We start from the raw sequence: 22,127 nt of genomic DNA, 5'->3' as shown, positions 1-22,127 counted from the left end.
ATTAACAGCTCACTACAATTTGCATAATGAAGCGAAATGAAAATCTGTACTTTGCGGAATAGAAGTCCCTAAATAAAATCTCAAACACCTGAACCTCAAGAAAATCTAAGATTTAGGGACCCCTTGGGTCGGTTTCATCTTCCCACCAAATGTGATATTTCATCTAAAAGCATGCTGCGACATTTTCCTTGTTTATTTTCGGTCGGGAAAGTGTCATGTCATGAATTTGAATTATTCATCGACAACGTGCACTGCTTAACCTTATAATAAGCAGGGCGACTTATGAGATTATCGCAGTCTAAATATATACTATAAGATTTTTATACGCCAGTAACTTGGTCAGCACATACTGTATTTTTACGCCGCTAAAGGCGTAAAATCCTACTGTATGATTACCGACTGAAAGTTATTACGCCATTATCCTACAGTTATATATTACCTACTGCAAGAAATTACGCCGTTAGTTAGATAAGTTGGACACGTTAAGTAATAATAATAATAATAATAATAATAATAATAATAATAATAATAATAATAATAATAATACCTTTATTTAGACACGATAATGTTTAAAGCTGACAGCTTGTAGGGTCGTGTGTAAATCTAAATAAATTCAAATGATGATGCTTTTTGAGGGGAGGGGAAAACCGGAGTACACGGAGAAAAACCTCTCGGAGCAGAGAAGAGAACCAACAAACTCGATTCACTTATGACGCCGGGTCCGGGAATCGAACCCGGGACACATTGGTGGAAGGCGAGCGCTCTCACCACTACGCCAACCCTGCTTGCCGTTTTAAGAGAAGTTACACCGTCAATCCTCCTTACCATACACCAGTGAATCAACTCGTACGCCACCCCACCCCACCCCGCTTCCTGTTATAATAACCGTGAGAGAAAAAGTAGGTACTGACAGAAACAACTTTTCGTTATTTTATTAAAAATGGTCGAGTGGGCTCCCTTGAAAATTCCGATCAAGAGACGGATCCAGACTCTTGTGGTGATGATTCAAGTGTATATGTTTCTATTTGGTCATATATTTGGGACTGTTCTACTTGTGGTTCTTCTATTTATCCCCTACACTACTTTTGTTGCTGTTGTGTACATTGGTTGGGCTTTCATCTTAAACATTCAGACCCCAAGTCGCGGAGGACGCACAATACAAGTTGCTCGAAAGTGGAAAATGTGGAAATATTTTTGTGAATACTTTCCTATCAGTTTGGTGAAGACTGCAGATCTTGACCCTGAAGGAAACTATATATTTGGCTATCACCCTCATGGAATTATTGGTCTTGGTGCACTTGGTAATTTCTGCGGAGAAGCAACAGGCTTTTCAGAAAATTTTCCAGGGATCTATCCACATCTATTGACACTTTCGATAAACTTTAGGTTCCCTTTTAGTAGAGACTATTGCATGGCCTTTGGTGTTTGTTCAGTGGATAAAGACAGTATAGAATACATACTGCAAAAGATGGGCCCAGGTCATTCAGTCGCCATTGTAATAGGGGGTGCAGCGGAATCGTTAGAAGCAAGGCCGGACAATTTTAAGCTAACGCTGAAAGACAGAAAAGGTTTCATTAAGCTGGCTTTACGTTCAGGGTAAGTATTCGTTTAAGTTCTGGTCAGAAGGAGTTTTCCCATGAAAAATTACTACTTGGATATTAAGTGATCATCTGTGTGCATCATTGATGACCAGGAGATGATTTCTTAGATGATTTCTTAGTTTATGTTGTTTTTGGAAAGAAAAAGTAAGATTGTCATAATTGTCAGACAGTGAATGTTGCTTGTGCCAATTAATATTTGTAAGTACCAAGTTTCTTGCTTTGTTTTCCTTCACATGCAGAAGCTCTTGCCTTCTCCTCTTTCATCTCTTTTTATTCTTCACTCTGACTGTCATCAGTATCTCACTAGGCAAAAAGATAACTGACATCTTCATACTCACAAATATTCTTTCTCTCTTCGGGTACAGATTCCTCAAATTTGGAATGACATTCCTCTCTCACTTCGTAATTCACTTACTCTTTCTAGTTATAAATGTAAACTGAGAGATAATTTTCAATCATTACAAGTTTAAACTAAGTTGAACTCAAATTTAAATTTATTTTTACTATTATTACTTTCTGCACACTACCATTATTTATGTTTATTTTCCTTTATATGCAGTGATGAATTTTTATATGTTGTAATTGTTTGCCTTTTCTTGGTAAATCTTGTATTTACTGTTATATATTATATATATCTAACGATATATATCTAATTTTGATATATATCTAACTTTTGATATACATCCTAAAACCTCACCTACATCCAAAGAGAACTGCAGCTTCAAATCGATCAAAGAACTAAAGGACTTTGAGGACGACATGCTCAAGATGATACAGTCTGTAAAATTCAAGCAGGTGAACAGCCCTTTCCTCAACAAACTAAATGAAGACACCAACCGCATCAAGAACAAATCCAAGCTACTGGTCCCAGCAGACAAAACTACTAACTTCTACAAACTTGAGCCTGCAGAATACAACGATCTTTTAGAAGAAAATGTAACAAAATCCTTCAAGAAAGCCCTCCCTGCAACAACACAAGCAATCCATAAAACAAACAAAGACATCATGACAAAACTACAAATCGATGACAGGGTAGACACTACAGCCAAGAAAGACTTATTCATATCACTTAAAGACCACAAACTGAACTTCTCAAACAAACACTGACATGCCACCTGATCAACCCGACAAAACCCGAAATAGGCAAAGTGAGCAAACAGATCCTCGACTACATCAACACCAACATTGTGAGAAAAAGGAACCACAACCTATGGAAAAACACCTCAGCCGTTATCAACTGGTTTCGATCTATAGACAACAAATACAACTCTAACTTCATCTGCTTTGACATAGAAGAATTCTACCCATCCATCAGCCTAGACCTAAACAAAGCACCCAACTTCGCATCTGATTTTGACAACATCACCGCCGACGAAAAGAACATTATTATTCATGCCAAAAGCTCGATTTTAATCCACAAACAGCAACCCTGGCAAAAAAAAGGCAACACTACATTTGACGTAACCATGGGCAGCTTCGACAGTGATGAAACCTGTGAACTTGTCGGAAACCTCCTCCTGTCCCAACTACAGAATCTCAACATAAATATTGGTCTATATCAAGGCAACAGACTTGCCACAACTGACACCACACCCAGAGACACTGAAAATATCAAAAAAGAGATATGCCGCATTTTTAATGCTAACGGACTCCGCATCACTATAGAAGCTAACAAACAAGTAATCAACCTCCTGGACATCACATTTAACCACAGCCAAAACACCTACCAGCCATATACCAAACCTAATACCACACCACAATATGTTCACTGTGAAAGCAACCATCCACCGTCCACCACGAAAAACATCCCCGCCGGCATCAACAGACGCTTATCATCCCTCATCTGACAAAACCTCCTTCGACCAAGCCGCTCCCGCCTACCAGAAAGCACTAAACAGCAGTGGTTACAGCTACACACTCCACTATGAGCCAATGCACACACAAAGACACAAGAACCGACAACGCAACAACATCCTCTGGCACAACCCACCTTTCACCAAGAACACCAGCACTAACATCGGACGTAAATTCTTCGCGCTGATTGACAAACACTTCCCCAAAGACCATAAGCTCTGCAAAATTTTCAACAGAAACACAATCAAGATTAGCTACAGCTGCATAGACAATACAAAACAAATCATCGACAACCACAACAAGAGAATTCTCACCTCCCACGTAAAGACTAACGCCACCACCACAACCGACACCTCTACTGCAAACAACAACAAGAAATGCAACTGCTGACAGAAAAACTCATGCCCTCTAGATGGAAACTGCCTCCAACAGTCTGTCATATACCAAGCTACTATTATGTGTAAAGACAACAGCATGACAGACACATACGTCGGACTCACTGCAAATGACTTTAAGTCCCGCTACAACAACCACACCTCATCATTCTGACACGCAAAACACCGGAACTCCACCAAACTCAGCAAACACATCTGGACACTTAAAGACAACAACATCGATTATTCCATCACCTGGCACATCCTCTCTTCCCATCTGCCCTACAACAGCTCAAGCAAACGATGCAACCTAATTGCCTTAAAGAGAAATTCCTGATCATCTGCCATCCAGACCTATCAACACTCAACAAGCGTAACCAACTTGTCTCTTCCTGCCGACACAGAAACAAAGCCCTTCTACGCAACAGCTGACTTGACACTTTTCACACTGCATAAACCATGTTAATTAGCAATTAGTATAGTATATAAGCGATGGTATTGCATTATTCTGCCATTAAAATCCCCTGATGAGTGGGAAACCACGAAACAGGTCTGTAGGGATGTATATGTAGTTGTTTTTTTCTGCCTACCACACATCATACCCGCTCTACTATTTGTATCGAGCACTGTTTCACGGACACCAAGTTTAATCCCTCTGGTATATTTTGATATATATATATATATAATTAACTGCATATTTCTTTTTATTTCATGACTGTAATTTAGTGGCAGATTGTAACTCTTTGACCTATGCCATGTAAGCCTCTTTGGTATCTCACTATCGTTAACTTGTGCATAATTATTATTAAAGATTATTATTAAAGATTATTATTAAAGATTATTAAAGATTATTATTATTACAGTATGTTTCGTTCACTAATCAGATTGGGTTTGTTGCATGCACCTGGAAAGAGTACCTTATAAGTCCCCATATATTAATTATGAATTCCACTTTGTTGTCTTTCATGACAAAACTTTAAAAACAAAGTCTACTAGTCTGAATGCATAATTAATGTATGGGGTTATATGGTACTCTTGCCCATGCACCTATCATATTGTAACATCAAGGTTGTTACATTCTGCATAAGTACAAACTTGAGTTACCAATAGTTTTTTGTTTTTTTAAAAAATAGCTCTATGTCGGCAGGGAATTTTTCAACCATTTAAAAGTAAAGCATATTTAAAGTGTTGTACTCTTTCGCTTAATTACCATGCACATGCTGTCAGCAAAAGGCCTAATACAAAGTCATCACTAGAGCATTGTTTTGGAAGGGTTAGGTTTGCTGACTCTGGTCAAATTTGCACAAAACATTTTCATAAGTCAAATGTGATTGATAATCTTGTTTTTTGCCATGGGGTTGCTCTTTTAGCTAAGGTCGAAAAGGTCATAAATTATTGTTAATTTTGGGTCAAGTGCCATATTATATCCATTTCTTTGCTTTAGAAGTTCTCCATGAATTACATTTTGTGTTTAAACAATATTTTCCTAGAACAGTTACAAAAATACTTGTCACAATTGCTCAGGCTTTCCCTGATAAATTGACTTTTTCTGCTAAACAGCCTAAATTTTACACCACACAAATGACATTTCCTTGTGAGCAACCTGCATTCTATCACATATTCCACACACAGAGGGCAAAGTCCAGAAAGGCAAGAGTCTATCCCTCCTATCCCAAAATTTAAATGCCTAGGTGAAAGCCTCTGAATCTTTTCCCTTTGTTCAATGCATTTTCAGTGATTGGAAATACTAGGAAACCACAAAATATCTTTGGTTCAGGTCTCCTGGATAGGAAATGGAGTTTTTATTTGCTTTCAATGTTAAAATTAAAATGCCCCTGCCAAAGCACTGATTAAGAGGGCCTACATTAAAGCTAGCAGTCTCATGTGCATCCCTTGTTTGGTCTCATCACACCACAGAGAGGGGGGAGAGAGTGCATCGTATAGTGAGACCAAACAATGGCTGTGAAGGAGACTACAGTAAATGTTGTACCATTGCAGTTCATTTCTGCCTGAAATTGTTCAGACAAAGTGACAACAGACCACAAAATACCTTTGCCTTAGTTTATATGATAAATATTGAACAATTATGTTTTTGTTCAAAACTTTGAGAGTTAATGCATCAGTTACTCAAAGTGTCCCATCCCATCATGGGACTCATCCGAAAAAATTAACTCTTGCATGCATAGCATGCCTATGTTTTTTATTTGTTTTGGGGGACTTATTTAGCAAAGGAAGAAAATATTGGTATTTTATTAAAATATTGGTATTTTATTTCCTTTTTGACTCCCATGTTCAATTTTCCTTCCTTTGCTTTTGGAAGTTCTGCAAAATTTGCTTTGGTGTCAAAATAGTATTTTCCTAGTATGATGCTGTTGTTAGCAGTCACTTCTGTCTATTTTCCCATTACATGATATTCTCCAGAGAAACCTTATTTTATGGTGTACTTCCCTCTCGCTGTTCAAACTTCATGTAGACCAAAGGCCACTGTCAGAGGATTTCCCAAGCATTCTTTACATACTTAAATGTTTACTGACAAACATATTTGCTTCAGCTACCTCCAACATAAGGCTATCATGTTTCCATTCCTTACGGTCAACATTAATTTCATTAGGGATTTTAACTACAGAATGTAAAGCCATGTAAATGACATTCCTATCATGGCCACACATTCTCATACCCACCTGAGAGCACATGAAATATATACTCTTTGCTACAGGCCTTGGTGTGGGAACAGTGAACCTTCCCTAGTGGCCAATCTTCTTTTCCTATCTCTCTACAGGCCTTCATATGCCTAAAAATTTCCCTCCTGAAATGTGTAGGGAAAAATAATAATCCTGAAAATGGTACTTTTGTTATAAATGCAGCTCGCATATTGTAATTTTTCATTAATCAGCTTATTTGTAACATAGATTTAAACAATATTTACATGTTACTGATCATGGTCAAGGGAAACTTTCTGTTTTATCTTGGCATTTAAGAGCCTCTCTAGTACCTGTATTTTCCTTTGGAGAAAACAACCTCTATCATCAAGTGAGTAACCCCCCTGGATCTGCATTGCGTCAATGGCAAACTAAGATGAAAGATCTGATGGGTTTTGCACCTCCACTCTTCCATGGTCGAGGAGTATTTCAGTACACTTATGGATTACTGCCTCACAGGCAACCCATTTACACTGTCTGTAAGTAAATAATATCATAGGTCAATGAATAGTAAAATCTGACGATATTGAGACAAAGTTATAACACTTATTAGTATAATTTCAGAGCTGAGCAAAGAGTTTCCAGCAATCTGATTGGTCGAGCAGTTCCTTATATGACGCTATATAAACCGCTCCACGCAGTTTATATAAAATGTTAAAATAAAATGTTAATAAATGTTACTAAAATGTTATGATTTTAGAAATTTCTCTGTTGTTCAGCTCTGAAATTATACTAAAACAATTATTCGCCTCAGGTTTGGTGAATATTGTCGAATAATCCCCTCAACTTCGTCTCGGGGATTATTCTACGATATTCACCTCGCCTTCGGCGAATAATTGTTAAATAACATTTGAAACAACAATGATCATAGCTCTGAGGGGTCAACAGCTGGTTGAATGTAGTCTATGATTAACATGTAATGATACATCTTACTGAGATGGAAAGGTTTGGTAATTGATGCCATGCACAGAGACCTTACCCAAGGGCAGAGGTTTTGTTAGTGACAACATAACCTGCAGAGCAGGTATCTTTTTAGGCTGAGTTAAAGTTATAAACTTGTGCTTGTTTACCTGAACACCATGTTTGATGGACTCAAAGTGGATGGTGGTTAGAGCCCCAGCCCCTCTCCTTATTTTTGACTGTCACTTGGCCCCTTAGAACAAATTTCTTTTTCTCCCCAGCCTTCCACTACCATTAAACTCAAAGATGGCCACCATTATTTGCTAAGAAAATACTGTGCACTTGCTCCCCCACTATCCCACCTTAGTCAGATATTCTATATATGTGAATTGTTTGATGTATGTGCATTCATGTTTTGTTCATCTATATTCTGTGGATTTGTCACTGCATACTATATCATTTTGTGCATTCCTGACTACTCAAAATTTTTGATACTCAGTCTGCAGACTCGATATGGAATGCTGACTGTCAGAAAATTGTTAAAGGTCCCATAATTTTATAATTGAATGATGAAAATCGAAAAAGGCAACTGTAAATGTATGTCATGGATCAAGTCATTATGCTATTGTCCCAGTCTATAGTCAGCCATTAGCACTGACTCATAATGTCTATTATTTCTTTTTTTAGTTGGTGCACCAATCAAAGTAAAAAAAACTCAAAATCCTTTACCAGAAGAGGTAGATGCAATTCACCAACAGTACATAACAGCATTAGAGGAGCTCTTTGACAAACACAAGAAAAACTATGGCATCTGTGAAGACAAACATTTGGAAATCTGCTGAGTCAAAGATTTTAATCATGGTTAATGACTATGTTTTGTGGGCTTTTAAATTTCAAGTTCTGTGGGTGTTGAAGAAGTGTAAACAAACATTAAAATACATAAATCATTGTAAATTCTTATTATTTATGGACCTTCACCTTGTCTTGGTCCATTGGAAAAAGAACTCTTCCAATATACAGCTATCTTGAATGAACAAGCCAGTGTCAATCATGCTTGGATATTCTTTTATCTATTTGTTTGAATATCATTTTAGAACAGTCATTTTGCTTAGGTATTTTGAATCCATTGCTACATCACTAATGGTTTTAAATTTTGGAAAGCAGGCTATTTAAACGTCCTGACATGATGATTTTAATGTAAAATGATTTGTCATGTACTCTGTAGATGTAAGACATTGAGACCCCCCTCTTTTACAGGACAAGAAATTTCTTCATCAACAAAGCTCGTGTAGTGAAGCGAGTCAAACTTGTTTGTATTATTCAGGACTTTTTTAAAATTCTTTTAAGATGAATAGTTGCTGTGTTGCTGAACATGCCTTGGAATTCCTCACGAGCAATGAACGTGGCTAAGTGACCGAAATATGTTGTATAACTTTACAACACTGGTATCGTGACACTTACTATAAAACATTTTGATTTTATTTTCTTACCTTACAAACAGTAGGCACTCTGTGGGAAAACCAGGATTATTTAATAGTTAATTTTATTGCTAATAGTTATTGTAAAAAAAAGGAGATGATGTCTATAGTTCTGAAAATGTTATATTGAGTTGTCAAAAAAAGCGTCATGCAATCCTAATTCACCACTTCACTTGTATGTGTAAATGGAGGCAGCCTTGAGACTGATACAGAAGTGCATTGATCACCGAGGAATAGAGAACAATGAAAATCACCCAAAAATGTTTTAAGGGATTTTTATTGTGGAATTGTCAATGAGGGCGAAGCCCGAATCAACCCGGCATCACGCGCAGACATGAAGGGCGAATAATCTAATTGTTTTAGCATAAATCTAGTCTTCGTTCAAGTATTAGCAACAACACCAGCTTTAGTTTTCATTGTATTTTGTTCCAACCACAATCTTTGGCTACTCACCAGGATCCTAGCACGAAATATAGGGCTATCAGTGTAGCAAATTAAATTGCAGCCTTTGCGATGGAACAATTGTTTAATTCGTCCACGAAAACTAAGAAAAGAACTTAATTTGCCGCTATCCAGCCATCTTGACCTCTCCATGCTCCCTAGCTGTACTCTCCATAACATAGAAACCTTTATTGGCATTTCTTTTTACTATTTTGTAAAATATTGTGATGGGTTTGTCCTCTCGGCAGTTTGTGGAGAGTGATGATCTCGTCATTGTTTTCTCCATTTCAAACTGGACCTCAAAGGGTCCAAGATCCCAGTTCATTCCCAGTTTATTCTCAATCTTACGCTCGACGGGGTGAGAACCTAAAATTATCGTGTATGCTTTTCGCCATCCCGGTCTGATGGACCAACTGCGGGTAACTTAAATCTCGTGTCCTGATGTTCGCTTGCCAGCCTTGTCAAGGACAGAACCTGGGCTTGACGTTAAGTTTGTTTTTCTACTATTGTTTGTCTTTTTCGCTCGTAAGTCATCTTCTCGACTTGCAAGTAAAATTTGCAAGCGAATCGAAAGTAATGAGGAAAGGAACAAATTAGAACAGGCTAAAAATTAAAAGTGGGTAGAAAATATTTTCAAAGGGTACTCATTTTATCTAGATAGTTTAGCCAGTAATCTGACGCACTTAACATAGTCTCTAAGTTATGTAGAGTTTCAATCTTTGTCTTTTTCTTCACATAACTACAGTTTATGGGGTCTTAAATCTTGGAGGTTGTTTCATGGTTCCATGGGCGACTGTACCCCTGATGATTACAGCGATACAGTTAGCAACTGTCAATTTTCTTGTTTTTGAAGCTGTGTCATTGGTTGTTTTGAGGAGTCCCTTCGTGAAAAGCCGAAAGAAGTTCTCGGAGATCTCAACAGATCTCTCCTAATTAGACTAATAAAGGTATTTTTAAATCCGGGAATTTTAAATGAATAAATAATTGGATTCATGGCGGAATTACAATAGTGCAATAGCTTTGTAAATTGGATGACTTCAAACGATATTTTCTTACGTTTTCGATCTGACTGAAAAAAATAAACAGTGTTTATACAAAAAAATGGCAGCCACGTGACAGCAAAAACTATGATTACGATGAGGAGAGATATGGCAATCCTGACTTCGTGATCCTGTCTCTGAACTGTCTTCCTTGATCCTTTTCTGACCAACTTTCTTTCCTTTGCTTTTCGCCATATTCCAAGATACATCAAACATATTGCAAAAAATGCTACGAAAAAGGAAACGCAGAACAGAATAAAGAAAGCTCTTTTTATATTGTAGCTACTGTATCTGAAAGAGTGAACGAAGGACAGTGTACCAGCAGTTACCCAACAGATCATCAAAACCCCCACATAAACAACTTTGGATGAATTTCTGTGACTCACGGGGTACGCTATAGCATAAAAACGTTCCAGACTTATTAACATCAAGTGAAATATAGACGCAAAACCTCCAAACACATCCATTGCATGGTAAATAACGCTTAACACCACAGGGATGTAAAGATGTCTCTGGTACAGCAGCATCATACTCATATACAGTGGGACTGCGATCAAGCCCACTAGCAAATCAGCGGTTGCCAGTCCAACAATAATGAAGTTTGTGCGTGTATGTAACGATAAGTTTCGAATAAAGGCTAGAATGACGGTTGAATTCCCAAATATGGCCATGACTGCCAAGGTCCCAAAGGCGACTCCCCAGGCCATTACAGAGAAAGAGGTTATGTCGTCAGGCGATAGCGATGTCCCATTGACAGCTGTGGTATTGTTCATTGTCTAAGAAGCAAAGTTGGGTGAAAAAGGTCAATGTAAACTTAGGAATGAAAATTCGTATATAAATTTTCGCTAAGGTAAAAAAATTCTCATGGTATGGTATACGTTCAGATAACTGGTGTACGTATTACTGTTGTAAAAAAAAAAACGTTTTAGCATTTTACGCCCGTAAAGTCAATAACAAATACCGTCTACCATATCAGTATAATGGGAACCAAGAGAATGAGAATTGTGTTGGAGACTCCTTCAATTCATACTACTGTGGAATTGATAAAACACGTGAGGTGAGAATTTTTTTCTCTCCGACCATTGCCTGGCTTTGGAAGAATGATTTCTTTTAGACCTGTTCAGTAAAAGGCTTTTGGATAAACATCCTCAGAACAAAAATTTTTGCCAGCATTGAGCCACATGTGGTTTCCAAAAACGGTTGAAGATGGCAAAAGTTTGAAATTACTCATTATTTTAGAAACTTATAAAGAGTTCTAATAGCTTATGAAATATCCTTATCATCTAGTGGTGGCTGGTCCCGTTTGTCAGCAATATTGCGGTGCCAAGATAGGACAAATGTAAAAGGAAAAAAATCAGTGTACGTGGTTTGTATTCCAACTATATAATTTGCCGCAGAAGAAATATTGAGTGAAACAAGTCGACGAGTTTGTGACGCCCTATTCTAAGCAATATCTCCATGTATTGTCTCATGTTTCCTTGAAAATAGCGAGGAATTGAAGTTTCAAGATAAGAGAAAACTTTTTTTCGATCTTTTTTTGAACTGGCGATTATAAAACCCTGAATGCTTGGTATTTTACTTTTTCTCAACCTAACTAATCAACGCTATTTCATCTCGAAGAGCATTGAGACTGAGACGCAATTGAAAACATATTTCCTCCAACAGTTGGGGTGATTGTTATTATAGGAACCCCAGATAGAAATGTTCAAAGGATATCTTGATGATCAGAAATTAAACGAAAACAACGTTTATTACTCGGACTTTCCGAAGGAAACGCCCGAGGTATAAATTCGGCTTTGTTTTTGTTTTTTTTTGCGTTCAGTCACAAAACGCAGTTCCACTACAGCGCATGCGTGAAGTGTATGAGCATGCGTAGAATGAACTCTAGAGAGCATGGTTTAAAGCTGCTGGAAGTTACTAAAACATGGAACCACCCGAAACCACCCAAAACTACCCAAAACCATCCAAAACCACCCACAACCACCCAAAAACCACCCACACCCAGGCCTTTGCGTGCTTGCGTGACCTTTTTCGTTTTGGGTGGCTTTTGGGTGGTTTTCGGGTGGTTTTTGGGTGGTTTTTGGGTGGTTTTTGGGTGGTCGTGGGTGGTTTTGGATGGTTTTTGGGTGGTTCCATGTTTTAGTAACTACCGATGGCTGCCTTCGTGGGCAATTCCTTGCTTGATGTACGCGAAAGAAATTCGACGCGCTATTACGCTCAATATACTTAGAAAGTCACACACCGTTGTCAGTAGACCCACACTAAAACTTGTGGAGCGTTTTGGGAACGGGTCGGTCCGCGAACTTTACGAGAGATCAATTTACGAGCAATCCTTTTCGAGTGAACCTTCTATGGAGGAATATCAAGCGAAACCTGCTATATCAAACGAGCTATCTCGTATTATGTTTACATGTAAACACATCCGTGTATTTAGACGTGATCGAGAACCCAGTAGAATACAAGAAGCTGCTCTGAAACGTCTCAGAAGAAAGGGCAAAAAACTGAAGGAATTTGTTTATGAGCGTGTTCGTCCAAGCATACCGAATTCCTCTTGGTTACGTCGTTATGTGAAGGTTAGAAGAGTTACAAAGAATGTTTGTAATCTTAATACGAAGAAGGTAAGATTAAATAAAGTTACACAACATGAGAAGAAGTATTTGTTGAATTATTCTGTGAGGGTATATCAAAGGATAATTAAATTGAGGTATATAGAGCAGGTCGCTGTATCAATGTTTTCTCATAGACCCATGTGTCTTTGTAAGAGTCAGACACACGTATCAAACTATTGTAAATTTAAACTGAATTCAGATATAGAGAAAAACCCTGGTCCTACTCCAATGTACATTGACCCTAGCAAAACAATAACGGCACCATATAGCCAAGCTAATGAGTTGGTATTTGGACAAAATTCAGGGCAACAATGTGTTGCAATGAGTTTATACTCTTTGATTTACAATAACAAACAAGGAATCAATTCTGCTAATGATCTGGTGTCAATAATCAATATTGGAAATCAGTGGTATTCAAGTTTGTCTCAATTAACCAGACAATCAATTTTAATGCAGACAGAATTACCCACACTTATAAATGTGTTCAAGACTGACTATGAACTTTAATACAGTGAAAGTTACAGTGGCACTATTCATCAAGAGGCTACAATAGAAGAATATCAGTACTGTACCACCTTAGATAGAGCCTTTCAATCTCTTATATCTGAAAATTTCAACAATGTTGTCTTGACAATAGGATGTGTAGTATGGTATCCCTGTGTATTATGTGTACGTATGTCACGTGACTAGCAAATGGAGAGAGATCCGCCATCTTGATTAAAAACAGTCGTTCTGTTGACATTTATATTTGTCTCGTCCTGCTTCTTCCTATAATATTACAGGATGTACTGCAAGTAGCTATCTATTGAAAAGGCAATGTTGGCTTGAAAATATTGGATTCTCATCCAAGGGATATTTATTCGGGAGGTACAAAAAGCAGGTCACAGGTCACAATTAACAGGTCACAATTAAAGAGTTATACACCGGATGGAGTAAAGGCGTTGCATTATAGTGTTCCATTTCCGGTCGTCAGAAATGAACACAAAATATACATGCGCTCCGGTTTTCGTGTAAGAATAGAAAAATGAAATGTCACTAGTTAAACATTCTGTTGGGTGTACTGGTGTTGTTTCCTCTGTTCAAAAGCTTGAAGACTTCTTTTTAATGTGCAGACAGAAATAAAATTTTCTTCGAACTATAGGGGCTTGAAACGAGTCTGTGAGAGAAACCTGGAACGAGGAATTCCCTCGTGCGCGTGAGAATCATGGCGGAGGAAGGAGAGGATTTTGAGGTAAGAAATTAACGTTTTTTCTGGCTTTTTTTGGTCTTTTCAGCTGGTTGTAAAGCCATCTATTTCCTTATCCATCATCCTAACACATACTTATTTACTAAGTATTTTGCTTGTAAACATATTTAACAACTTACATTATGATTTGGAAGAGTAATGTAGCATAAAAGAACAGGTGAAATATTGGAAAAGCTGAAAACCACGCCACCTATTTTGAGCTACGCCTGGAAATATCGCAGGAACAACCAAACACAACCACAACAAGACCCTCATTGGCAGGTTATGATTGAATTACAGTCGATACTTAGTAAATAAGTATGTGTTAGGATGATGGATAAGGAAATAGATGGCTTTACAACCAGCTGAAAAGACCAAAAAAAGCCAGAAAAAACGTTAATTTCTTACCTCAAAATCCTCTCCTTCCTCCGCCATGATTCTCACGCGCACGAGGGAATTCCTCGTTCCAGGCTTCTCTCAGAGACTCGTTCCAAGCCCCTACAGCTCGAAAAAAATTTTATTTCTGTCTGCACATTAACAAGAAGTCTTCAAGCTTTTGAACAGAGGAAACAACACCAGTACACCCAACAGAATGTTGAACTAGTGACATTTTATTGTTCTATTCTTACACGAAAACCGGAACGCATGTATATTTTGTGTTCATTTCTGACGACCGGAAATGGAACACTATAATGCAACGCCTTTACTCTATCCGGTGTGCTTTACTGCGAAGGATCGCGCATATATATACGTAACTCTTTAATTGTGACCTGTTAATTATGACCTGTTGCCTGTGACCTGTTAATTGTGACCTGTGACCTGCTTTTTGTACCTGTCGGATATTTATGGTAGAAGCCATTCTCAAGGTAATGTGTGCTGCTTGAAGTATCGTCACTGAATAGCTTAGTACATTATTTTTAGAGTATACATAACTGATATAATTGAGTTGAAAGGGGTTAAAATTGATAAAGTTCGAAATAGTGCCCATTTTCAGAGTCATACCTGTGAAACCAGAAAGTTCAATGTGAATTGTGCTGTGGCTGTCTATTCACTCTGCTACTCCGTAATAAAATCATGTAGTTATTGGAATTCAAACACTTTATCTAATGTTATTCAGTATGGCAAAAGATTATGAAAATTCACCTTTGAACAAATATTTACTGTCAGATGATTTGCCAAAAACTGGTGTTTGTGGAACTTAAGTAAGTTCAGATCTTAAAAAGTGATTACAGTGAAGGAATTGTCTGACTCAGTTGACAGCAAATCAATTCTTGAAAATCTTGTAAGAAATAATAGTTGAATGCACAGGGTTTTTGATGTGGTTTTCAGATTTTTGTATGACATGTATTTTTAAACTCACAAAAAGGTCAAAATATGTGTATTCCCTCTTGGTATGTAATGAAAGTCAAATGCCTGTAATTGAAGATACTAAAAATGTAAATAGCACTGCTTCCCTTGTTGTGGCCATCAGCAGTATTAAGTATTCAGAGATCTTTCTATTAGAAACAATATGAACTATTGAACAGTAATATTGCCTCAATCTATTGATTTCTGACAACTCTCCTTGGGTGAACATTTGGCAACAAACTATGACTTGGTACCAATACTAGATAAGAAATTCCCTTCTCCTTGCTGTTAAAGACAAATACATTACCTACTCTGGGTTTGTAAAAGCCTTGAAGGTCCTCGAAGATCGATGCTTGAATTTAAAAATTAAAAACTCAAGGCCTTGAGAGTACTTGAATTTGACGACCAAGGCTTGATGTTTGCAATGCTTTTTCTTTAGCAATTTTCAAGTTGAAAATTACAGTACTTTCATGGAAAAGCTGAGAAATAATATTAAATAATTTTAAAATTGCTTATGCAAACCTTTCCAAAAGTGGTCCTTCAGTTTTCTAAAACTTGGCCTTCAAAGTCATTGAAAAGTTGTAGAATTTCAACCTTTGGTATCTACAGGAACTTACTTCGCTATGGTAATATATTATTTGGATTGTTGTCTCTAGTACCATAACAACATTCATTACACTCCAGCAGACAAAAATAAACACAAGTAGACTTATTCGTGACTGGAAATGATGAAATTGCGTGACGACAGTAACAATGGCAATATGGCAGTCCCCTAAGATAACTCCAGATGTGCACATGCCATTAGAGACAGCGCGTCACCCAAGCCGAAAATAGACTGCACACTAGAAATAACTCAGAGGGAGTAATGGTACCTAGTCACGATAAGTACGAATTGTGGGAAATTGAAATTCCTGAATAAATCCTGACTTTTTCATTGTTGATCTAATGGAAATGAATCCTAATGCAATTCGCAGAAGACAAATGCCCCACGCCTTCAAGGCAGAGACAGAGTGGTTTGCGAAAGGCTTTCATCAGCCAAAAACTAAGCGTGAGATATCGGCAACAACTATTGATTCATTTCAAGACATGATATGGGATAAACCCTTCGACAATCTTCTACCTACTTATGGTAATTTTTTCTCCATTTGGAGCTACATAATTTGCTCTTGAAAGGAGACAAACCAACTTCACTTTAATTCGCAAAAAGGGTCACAAAGGCTGAAAAAATCTTTGTAGATAATCCTGTAGTGACCGGAAATTACTGTTGTGGGATTGATGTAACGCTTTCACTTACTGAAACAACATCTACGGAACTATATTTGAGAACTCACTTAAATGTCCAGATTCCAGTTTCTAGAAATGAGAAACTCACAAGGGATCTAAGGAAATTGAAAATACAAATGTAAAAAATCTTAGTGGCCAGCTGGGAACTGAGCACAAAAAGGTAATTGCAACTGAGTAAAATCTAGTCACTTTGGCGACCCCACAGGTTGTGATGTTGTCGAGCTCTGACAAGGTTATGTTTCTTGTTCTAACATAACTTAATGTAACAACAAGTGAATAAGAAGCTCATGCCCAATTGACATTAAGGGTCTGTGATTCCTAGAAGAAGCACAGCTACCTGAGATGTTAAGTTCCTCACAGTCTTGACAAGCACCATTTCTCAGTTCTCTCTCTCTTTCTTGCCATCATACACCCATGAATTATTTGCCAAGTAAAGTGCATAAGCAATTAATTAATACTCTTGATGCATAATTGAAAACTGTTGATTACATAATGTTATTGCAATGCAATAGACCTCTTTCATAAACAGGTCAAATTGGAATTAAAGTACTTTGGTTTAGTTCTAAAAGCCTTCGTAGCCTCTCTACAATGTGCAAGTTATATTCAATAGAGTTTTTGTTCTAAAATGAGACCAGAGGGTTGTAATAATAATAATAGTAATAATAATAATAATAATTGTCACGAACAACGCAACACACTTGCGTTACGCACGTGATTTTATTGTGTAATTTAGTTCATCATCGCCATCTTTCGCAACCCCGTAACCCGATCTTTTCACGACCTTTGTAACGGGAATGACCTTAGTAAGCTTTAAGATACACGCGTTCGTCGCTTCTACGGAGAAATTTGGGAGTTGGAGAAATCTTTTTGCCTTCACACAGCCAGCAGGAATTATAACGTAAGCCTAATTTTAGTTTATCCTCTGCCACTTATTTGGTTCGTTGACGGAGAGTTCTCACTATTCGCAGCTATTCCGTTGCGTAACGCGTAAATTTTTTAATGTTGTAGTTTTCACCGCATGCTTCAGTGGTAACCAAGGAATAAATCGGTTTAAAAATCAGGCCTGTAGTGTGTGGTTGAACTCGGCGAACTCCGGATCAATACTTCCCGCAAGGACTTGGTCCAGGAACGCGACAATAATAATGTGAAATATTTTTTTACTACATTTTAATTTTGGATATGCTCAAATGTGCTTCACAATATTGAGCAGGGAAAGAAATATTTCAAATCAAACAGAAATTAACAATCTCATCTGGCAGAGGTCAGTTTGCTTTTCACAAAGTCAAGTGAAGTAGAAATCGGTATGTTGATAAGAACTACACAAGGTGTAATTAAGTTTGATTCAAAATAATTACTTGTGTAGTGTACAAAAAAAAAATTCGTCAGTTTGAAACGATTGCCTGCTTAAAACGAATTTTTTTTAATACATTCATATTTCAATACTTCACTGACTTTTTTAAGATGCACCCAAAAATGCATAGAAAGGTGGTATGTAGAAACAATTGATACGGAGTACTTAAAAGGACAGATCTTATTGATTTGCTTGATTTGTTTCTCTATTAGTTGTTGCTGTTGTTGTTAATATTGTAAGGAAAGTGAGGAAGTGTGTTCCTGACTTACTTTAAATGTTCTTAGCTTAGAGCGCTGGATTCCATGTTTTTCTCAAGGCAAACTACATTTTACGACGAGTTCTCGTGAAACAATCACGAGTCATTTCTTTGTAAACAGGAGCGGCTTTTTTAAGCAAAACGTAAACCGATATCTAAATTCAAAATAGTTAGTGTTCGTTTAGCACTGATGTTCACCTTGCGAAGCCGCAATAGACGACAGGCGCTCTTGTTTATCGAAACCAGACTTCCCCTTCCAAGTACCTTACAGTGTCCAGTCTATTTTCGGCTTGGGTGACGCGCTGTCTCTGATGGCATGTCAGATGTGCGCCGATATATTGAAAGCCCGAGTTAAAAGAGATATGCGTCTAGTTTTGAACTAAACACAGCAGTCTATCTTTGGTTGTTTATTATACTCACTAGGTCTCAATTCCTCAACAATGTCTAAGTGAAACAGGCTAAATTAAAAAAAACCTGCATGTTACTTGTTTAAAATTCAACGCAACAACTGAAAACGACACCCTGGGGCGTAGCGTCCACATAAGCACGTACGCCCATGCGTACAGAATTTTTCCCAGTTACCATAAAATAGGACCGATATTTAAGTTTGGAATTATACTGGTGTGTGTGTTTGTTTTTCCAGTACCTTTTCATTAATCCATAAATGACTAGAAACGTTATTTGGCTCCCCTGACTTGTTAACTCTCTAGTTATTTTAGGAAACCAAAATAAACAACTAACTACTGCGTTTTCCACCGCATTTCTGAGACCCTAAATTTAAAAAATTTCTGGGGGAGCAAGCCCCCAGACCCCCCTAGTTTGGGGCGCCTTCGGCGCTCCCAATTTTCGCGATGTGCGTTTACCTTCAAAATCTCACGCTAGCCCCTAAAACCATATCATCTACATCTGTGAAAATAAGAGCTACTAAACTTTACACCTAGTGCGTTGTTTGTTAAAATCTGTTTGTCATTCACAGAAATTTTAGACTTAAAATTCATGCACATCATTTGTGGGGCAATTTACATGCACTTATTTATTCGGGTTAAAATATGAGTAAACGAGTGAAGCATCAATATTGGAGCTGACCCAATTTTTTCATTGCACCAAGTAACGTCATGAGGTGTTTCGTTGTAATGTTTAGAATTTACCTCCAGCCATTTCTTGTAAATTTTTAAAAGAAAACTGTTACGTCAGATGAACAACGATGTTAAACTGCATGATATCAATGATCCCGGTCTTGTTTGAAACAGCCCAAGAATTTCCATGTTCCGGTTTTTAAATACGAAACTAAAAATACAATCTGATATTGACTTTAAGGCGAAGACAGGTTTGTGACAAACAGAGAATTACGTCCGCGTTGGCTAGTATGACTTAAGAAGCTGATAGATTGAATTCAACTATAACCTCTTGAGTACAAGAATTGCATTGAACCAACATCCATGTCCATTCTAACAACTGTCTTAAACAAATATTAAACTGAACAATCACAGAGGACCCTGGAAAGCCTTTTGTCCTAAGAAAAAATATGATTGAAAATGTTTTAAGAAAGACAAATATTCTCGCCTTCATAATCTCACCATGTCGGTCTGTAATTTTTGAAAAACAACGAGGTCGCCTCGAGCTGTCGAACTGTTCTCTTTCTTTTTATATTAAATGCACGACAGAAGAGTTGCTTTCTAAGATTAAACCTGCGAGGAGTGTCAGGCGGGATTTAAAAATCACCCATTTTATACTTTAATTTAAAAGGTAGTTGGAACTCAGATTAGAAATACATTGAAAAATACCACTCCTGACTCAAAACTAGATGTTAGGTATCAGTGGATAAATCTTAAAGAGATTTTTGAACTCCACCTTTGAGAATAACACATAACATGTTAGAACTGAAATTTAGACCAACATCAAATATGGGTGCTTTCATTCTAAAAATCACGACCATGTTTCCCTCTGAGCTGTCAGCGTACATTAAGCGGAAATAAAGAAGAGATAGATATTTTATTTGCATTAGCTTAGAACCGCATTAAAAGATGTTCAGATTTGCACGAAAATAATTTTCCAGATAACGTTTCAAAGAAAAATGGCGAAAACTATTTTTTCTTCCATAACACAGCGATGATTGTTAACTGAGAATAAGTCGAGTCAGTTGAATAAAGATGGTTCGTACAAGGCCAACGATAAATGAAATAACAGGAAAAGTATTGCGAATTGAAAGTGTTTCAGTAAACCATGAGATGGGAATTGTATTTCAGTACACGAAAGATTAAAGTTGCTCAAAACGTTTTGTACTTTTCACTTTCTTTCTTTAGTTTTTTTTAAATTTCTAGTTATACCTGTAGCTGTGAGATGCACTCTTAGTTTTCCCGGCAGATAGTCTGTTATTCTTCTCTGTCCATCAGAGCCAAAAACCAGCGATAGCAGCTGTCACATATATTTGCTGTGAAATATAACTCGGAACCCCAATCAAATTTTTTGGAAACAATTAAGGCAACACGTAGGAGCTAATGCGTTTGTGCATGAGACATGGAACGTGCTTGGAGACATCCCAATCAGTAGCAAGAATGCTTAACCGTCAAATTAAAAACAAAGTGATCCTCGCGCTTATATCTCAGTTAGGCGCCAAAAGTGATGTATAGGAAGGAAATGGGTTTGATTTAACAATGACGCCTTTTTTTAATGAGCCGTTACAGAGGAACTTTCATTATGTATGTATGAAAAAGCCTCCATTTAATTCAAAACATTGTCAGTTTTCTAAATCTTAATTAAAAGCTGTATATTTGCCTGATATGTGAGGGATTCTTTGAAATTAGTAAGCTTGCAGTCGTCACAACATAAAATATTGAGTAAATACATCGACTTAGGACAAATTCGATTGGGCCAGGGGTTGATAATCATAACCACGTTTTGACGTATGCACTACCTGTGTAATCTGCCGAAATTGCGTCTGCAGCTTCACAGGCTGTGATTCATTACAGAAGGGATTTCTGAAGTGACAATACACTTTTGTGCATTTCAATATGTCAATAGAGCACAAACAAATTGCCAGGGTTAAATCTGTGGAATTCAAGTTGGTTTTGACTCAAAAGCAGTGCATTTCAAACAAAATGCGATAGAAATAATTATACCATAACAGTGACCTTATAAAGGTTTTTCTGTTTAATAAAAGGCAACTATAGATGTTTCCTTCAAGTTTTTACTAGAAATTTGGAATACTCAAAGAAAGGCATGAGATTAGTCAGTGGGTCTTGAAACTACGACGCTTTTTGATTTAAATCGTTAGCGCACTTTGAGTAATGGGACTGATACACGGATGTTGCCATACTGATTTGCTCACTAAACTTTCGCCATTCACAATTTCCGGCGTCCCTACCACATCAAACTTGCCTAAAGGGGAGCAACTATAGAATACAGGGTCATTGAGGTCCACCTTGTCAGCATGCTTTGGAGGACGAGGCAGATCACAAAAGGATGTATAGTAAGTAAAGGAGAGGTAAATAGGAGGCCCTGTATTCTGTAGCTTTACCCGAACGGAGTTTGTGCTTACCTTTGGCAAGTGACCAGCAAGGTGACTTCCCAGATTACTACCGTTACGCAAAAACTTACGTTTTCTCTTAGTCTGATTCGAATCTCCACAGATGAAGACATTTTGCTATTTGTAATCACAGGTGGTTTAG

General features: G+C 37.4%; 2 protein-coding genes across 5 annotated transcripts; one reads left to right on the top strand and one right to left on the bottom strand.

Annotated features, from left to right (window-relative positions):
- The first annotated feature begins 555 nt into the window (after positions 1-555).
- On the top strand, positions 556-9,070 carry LOC111340240 (2-acylglycerol O-acyltransferase 2). Its single transcript, XM_022947049.2, has 3 exons — positions 556-1,596; positions 6,808-7,007; positions 8,116-9,070. The coding sequence occupies exons 1-3, from the start codon at positions 941-943 to the stop codon at positions 8,268-8,270; spliced, it is 1,011 nt and encodes a 336-aa protein (XP_022802784.2). The 5' UTR covers positions 556-940; the 3' UTR covers positions 8,271-9,070.
- A 451-nt stretch (positions 9,071-9,521) lies between these two features.
- LOC111340241 (adenosine receptor A3-like) lies at positions 9,522-22,127 on the bottom strand. 4 transcript variants are annotated; one of them, XM_088762406.1, is made up of 3 exons: positions 21,998-22,112; positions 20,787-21,507; positions 9,522-11,163 (listed from the first exon to the last, which is right to left on the bottom strand). In XM_088762406.1, the coding sequence occupies exon 3, from the start codon at positions 11,158-11,160 to the stop codon at positions 10,180-10,182; it is 981 nt and encodes a 326-aa protein (XP_088618532.1). In that variant the 5' UTR covers positions 11,161-11,163; positions 20,787-21,507; positions 21,998-22,112; the 3' UTR covers positions 9,522-10,179. The 4 variants fall into 4 exon arrangements, with proteins under 4 accessions (XP_088618532.1, XP_088618531.1, XP_022802786.2 ...); XM_088762405.1 differs by lacking the exon at positions 20,787-21,507 and having other exon boundaries at positions 22,057-22,127; XM_022947051.2 differs by lacking the exon at positions 20,787-21,507 and having other exon boundaries at positions 21,998-22,057.

Source organism: Stylophora pistillata, chromosome 6 (genome assembly GCF_964205215.1).
Source record: "Stylophora pistillata chromosome 6, jaStyPist1.2, whole genome shotgun sequence".
Lineage (NCBI taxonomy): Eukaryota > Metazoa > Cnidaria > Anthozoa > Scleractinia > Pocilloporidae > Stylophora > Stylophora pistillata.
Note: the sequence above shows the minus strand (reverse complement) of the source record. Positions and strands in the feature narration are given on the sequence as shown.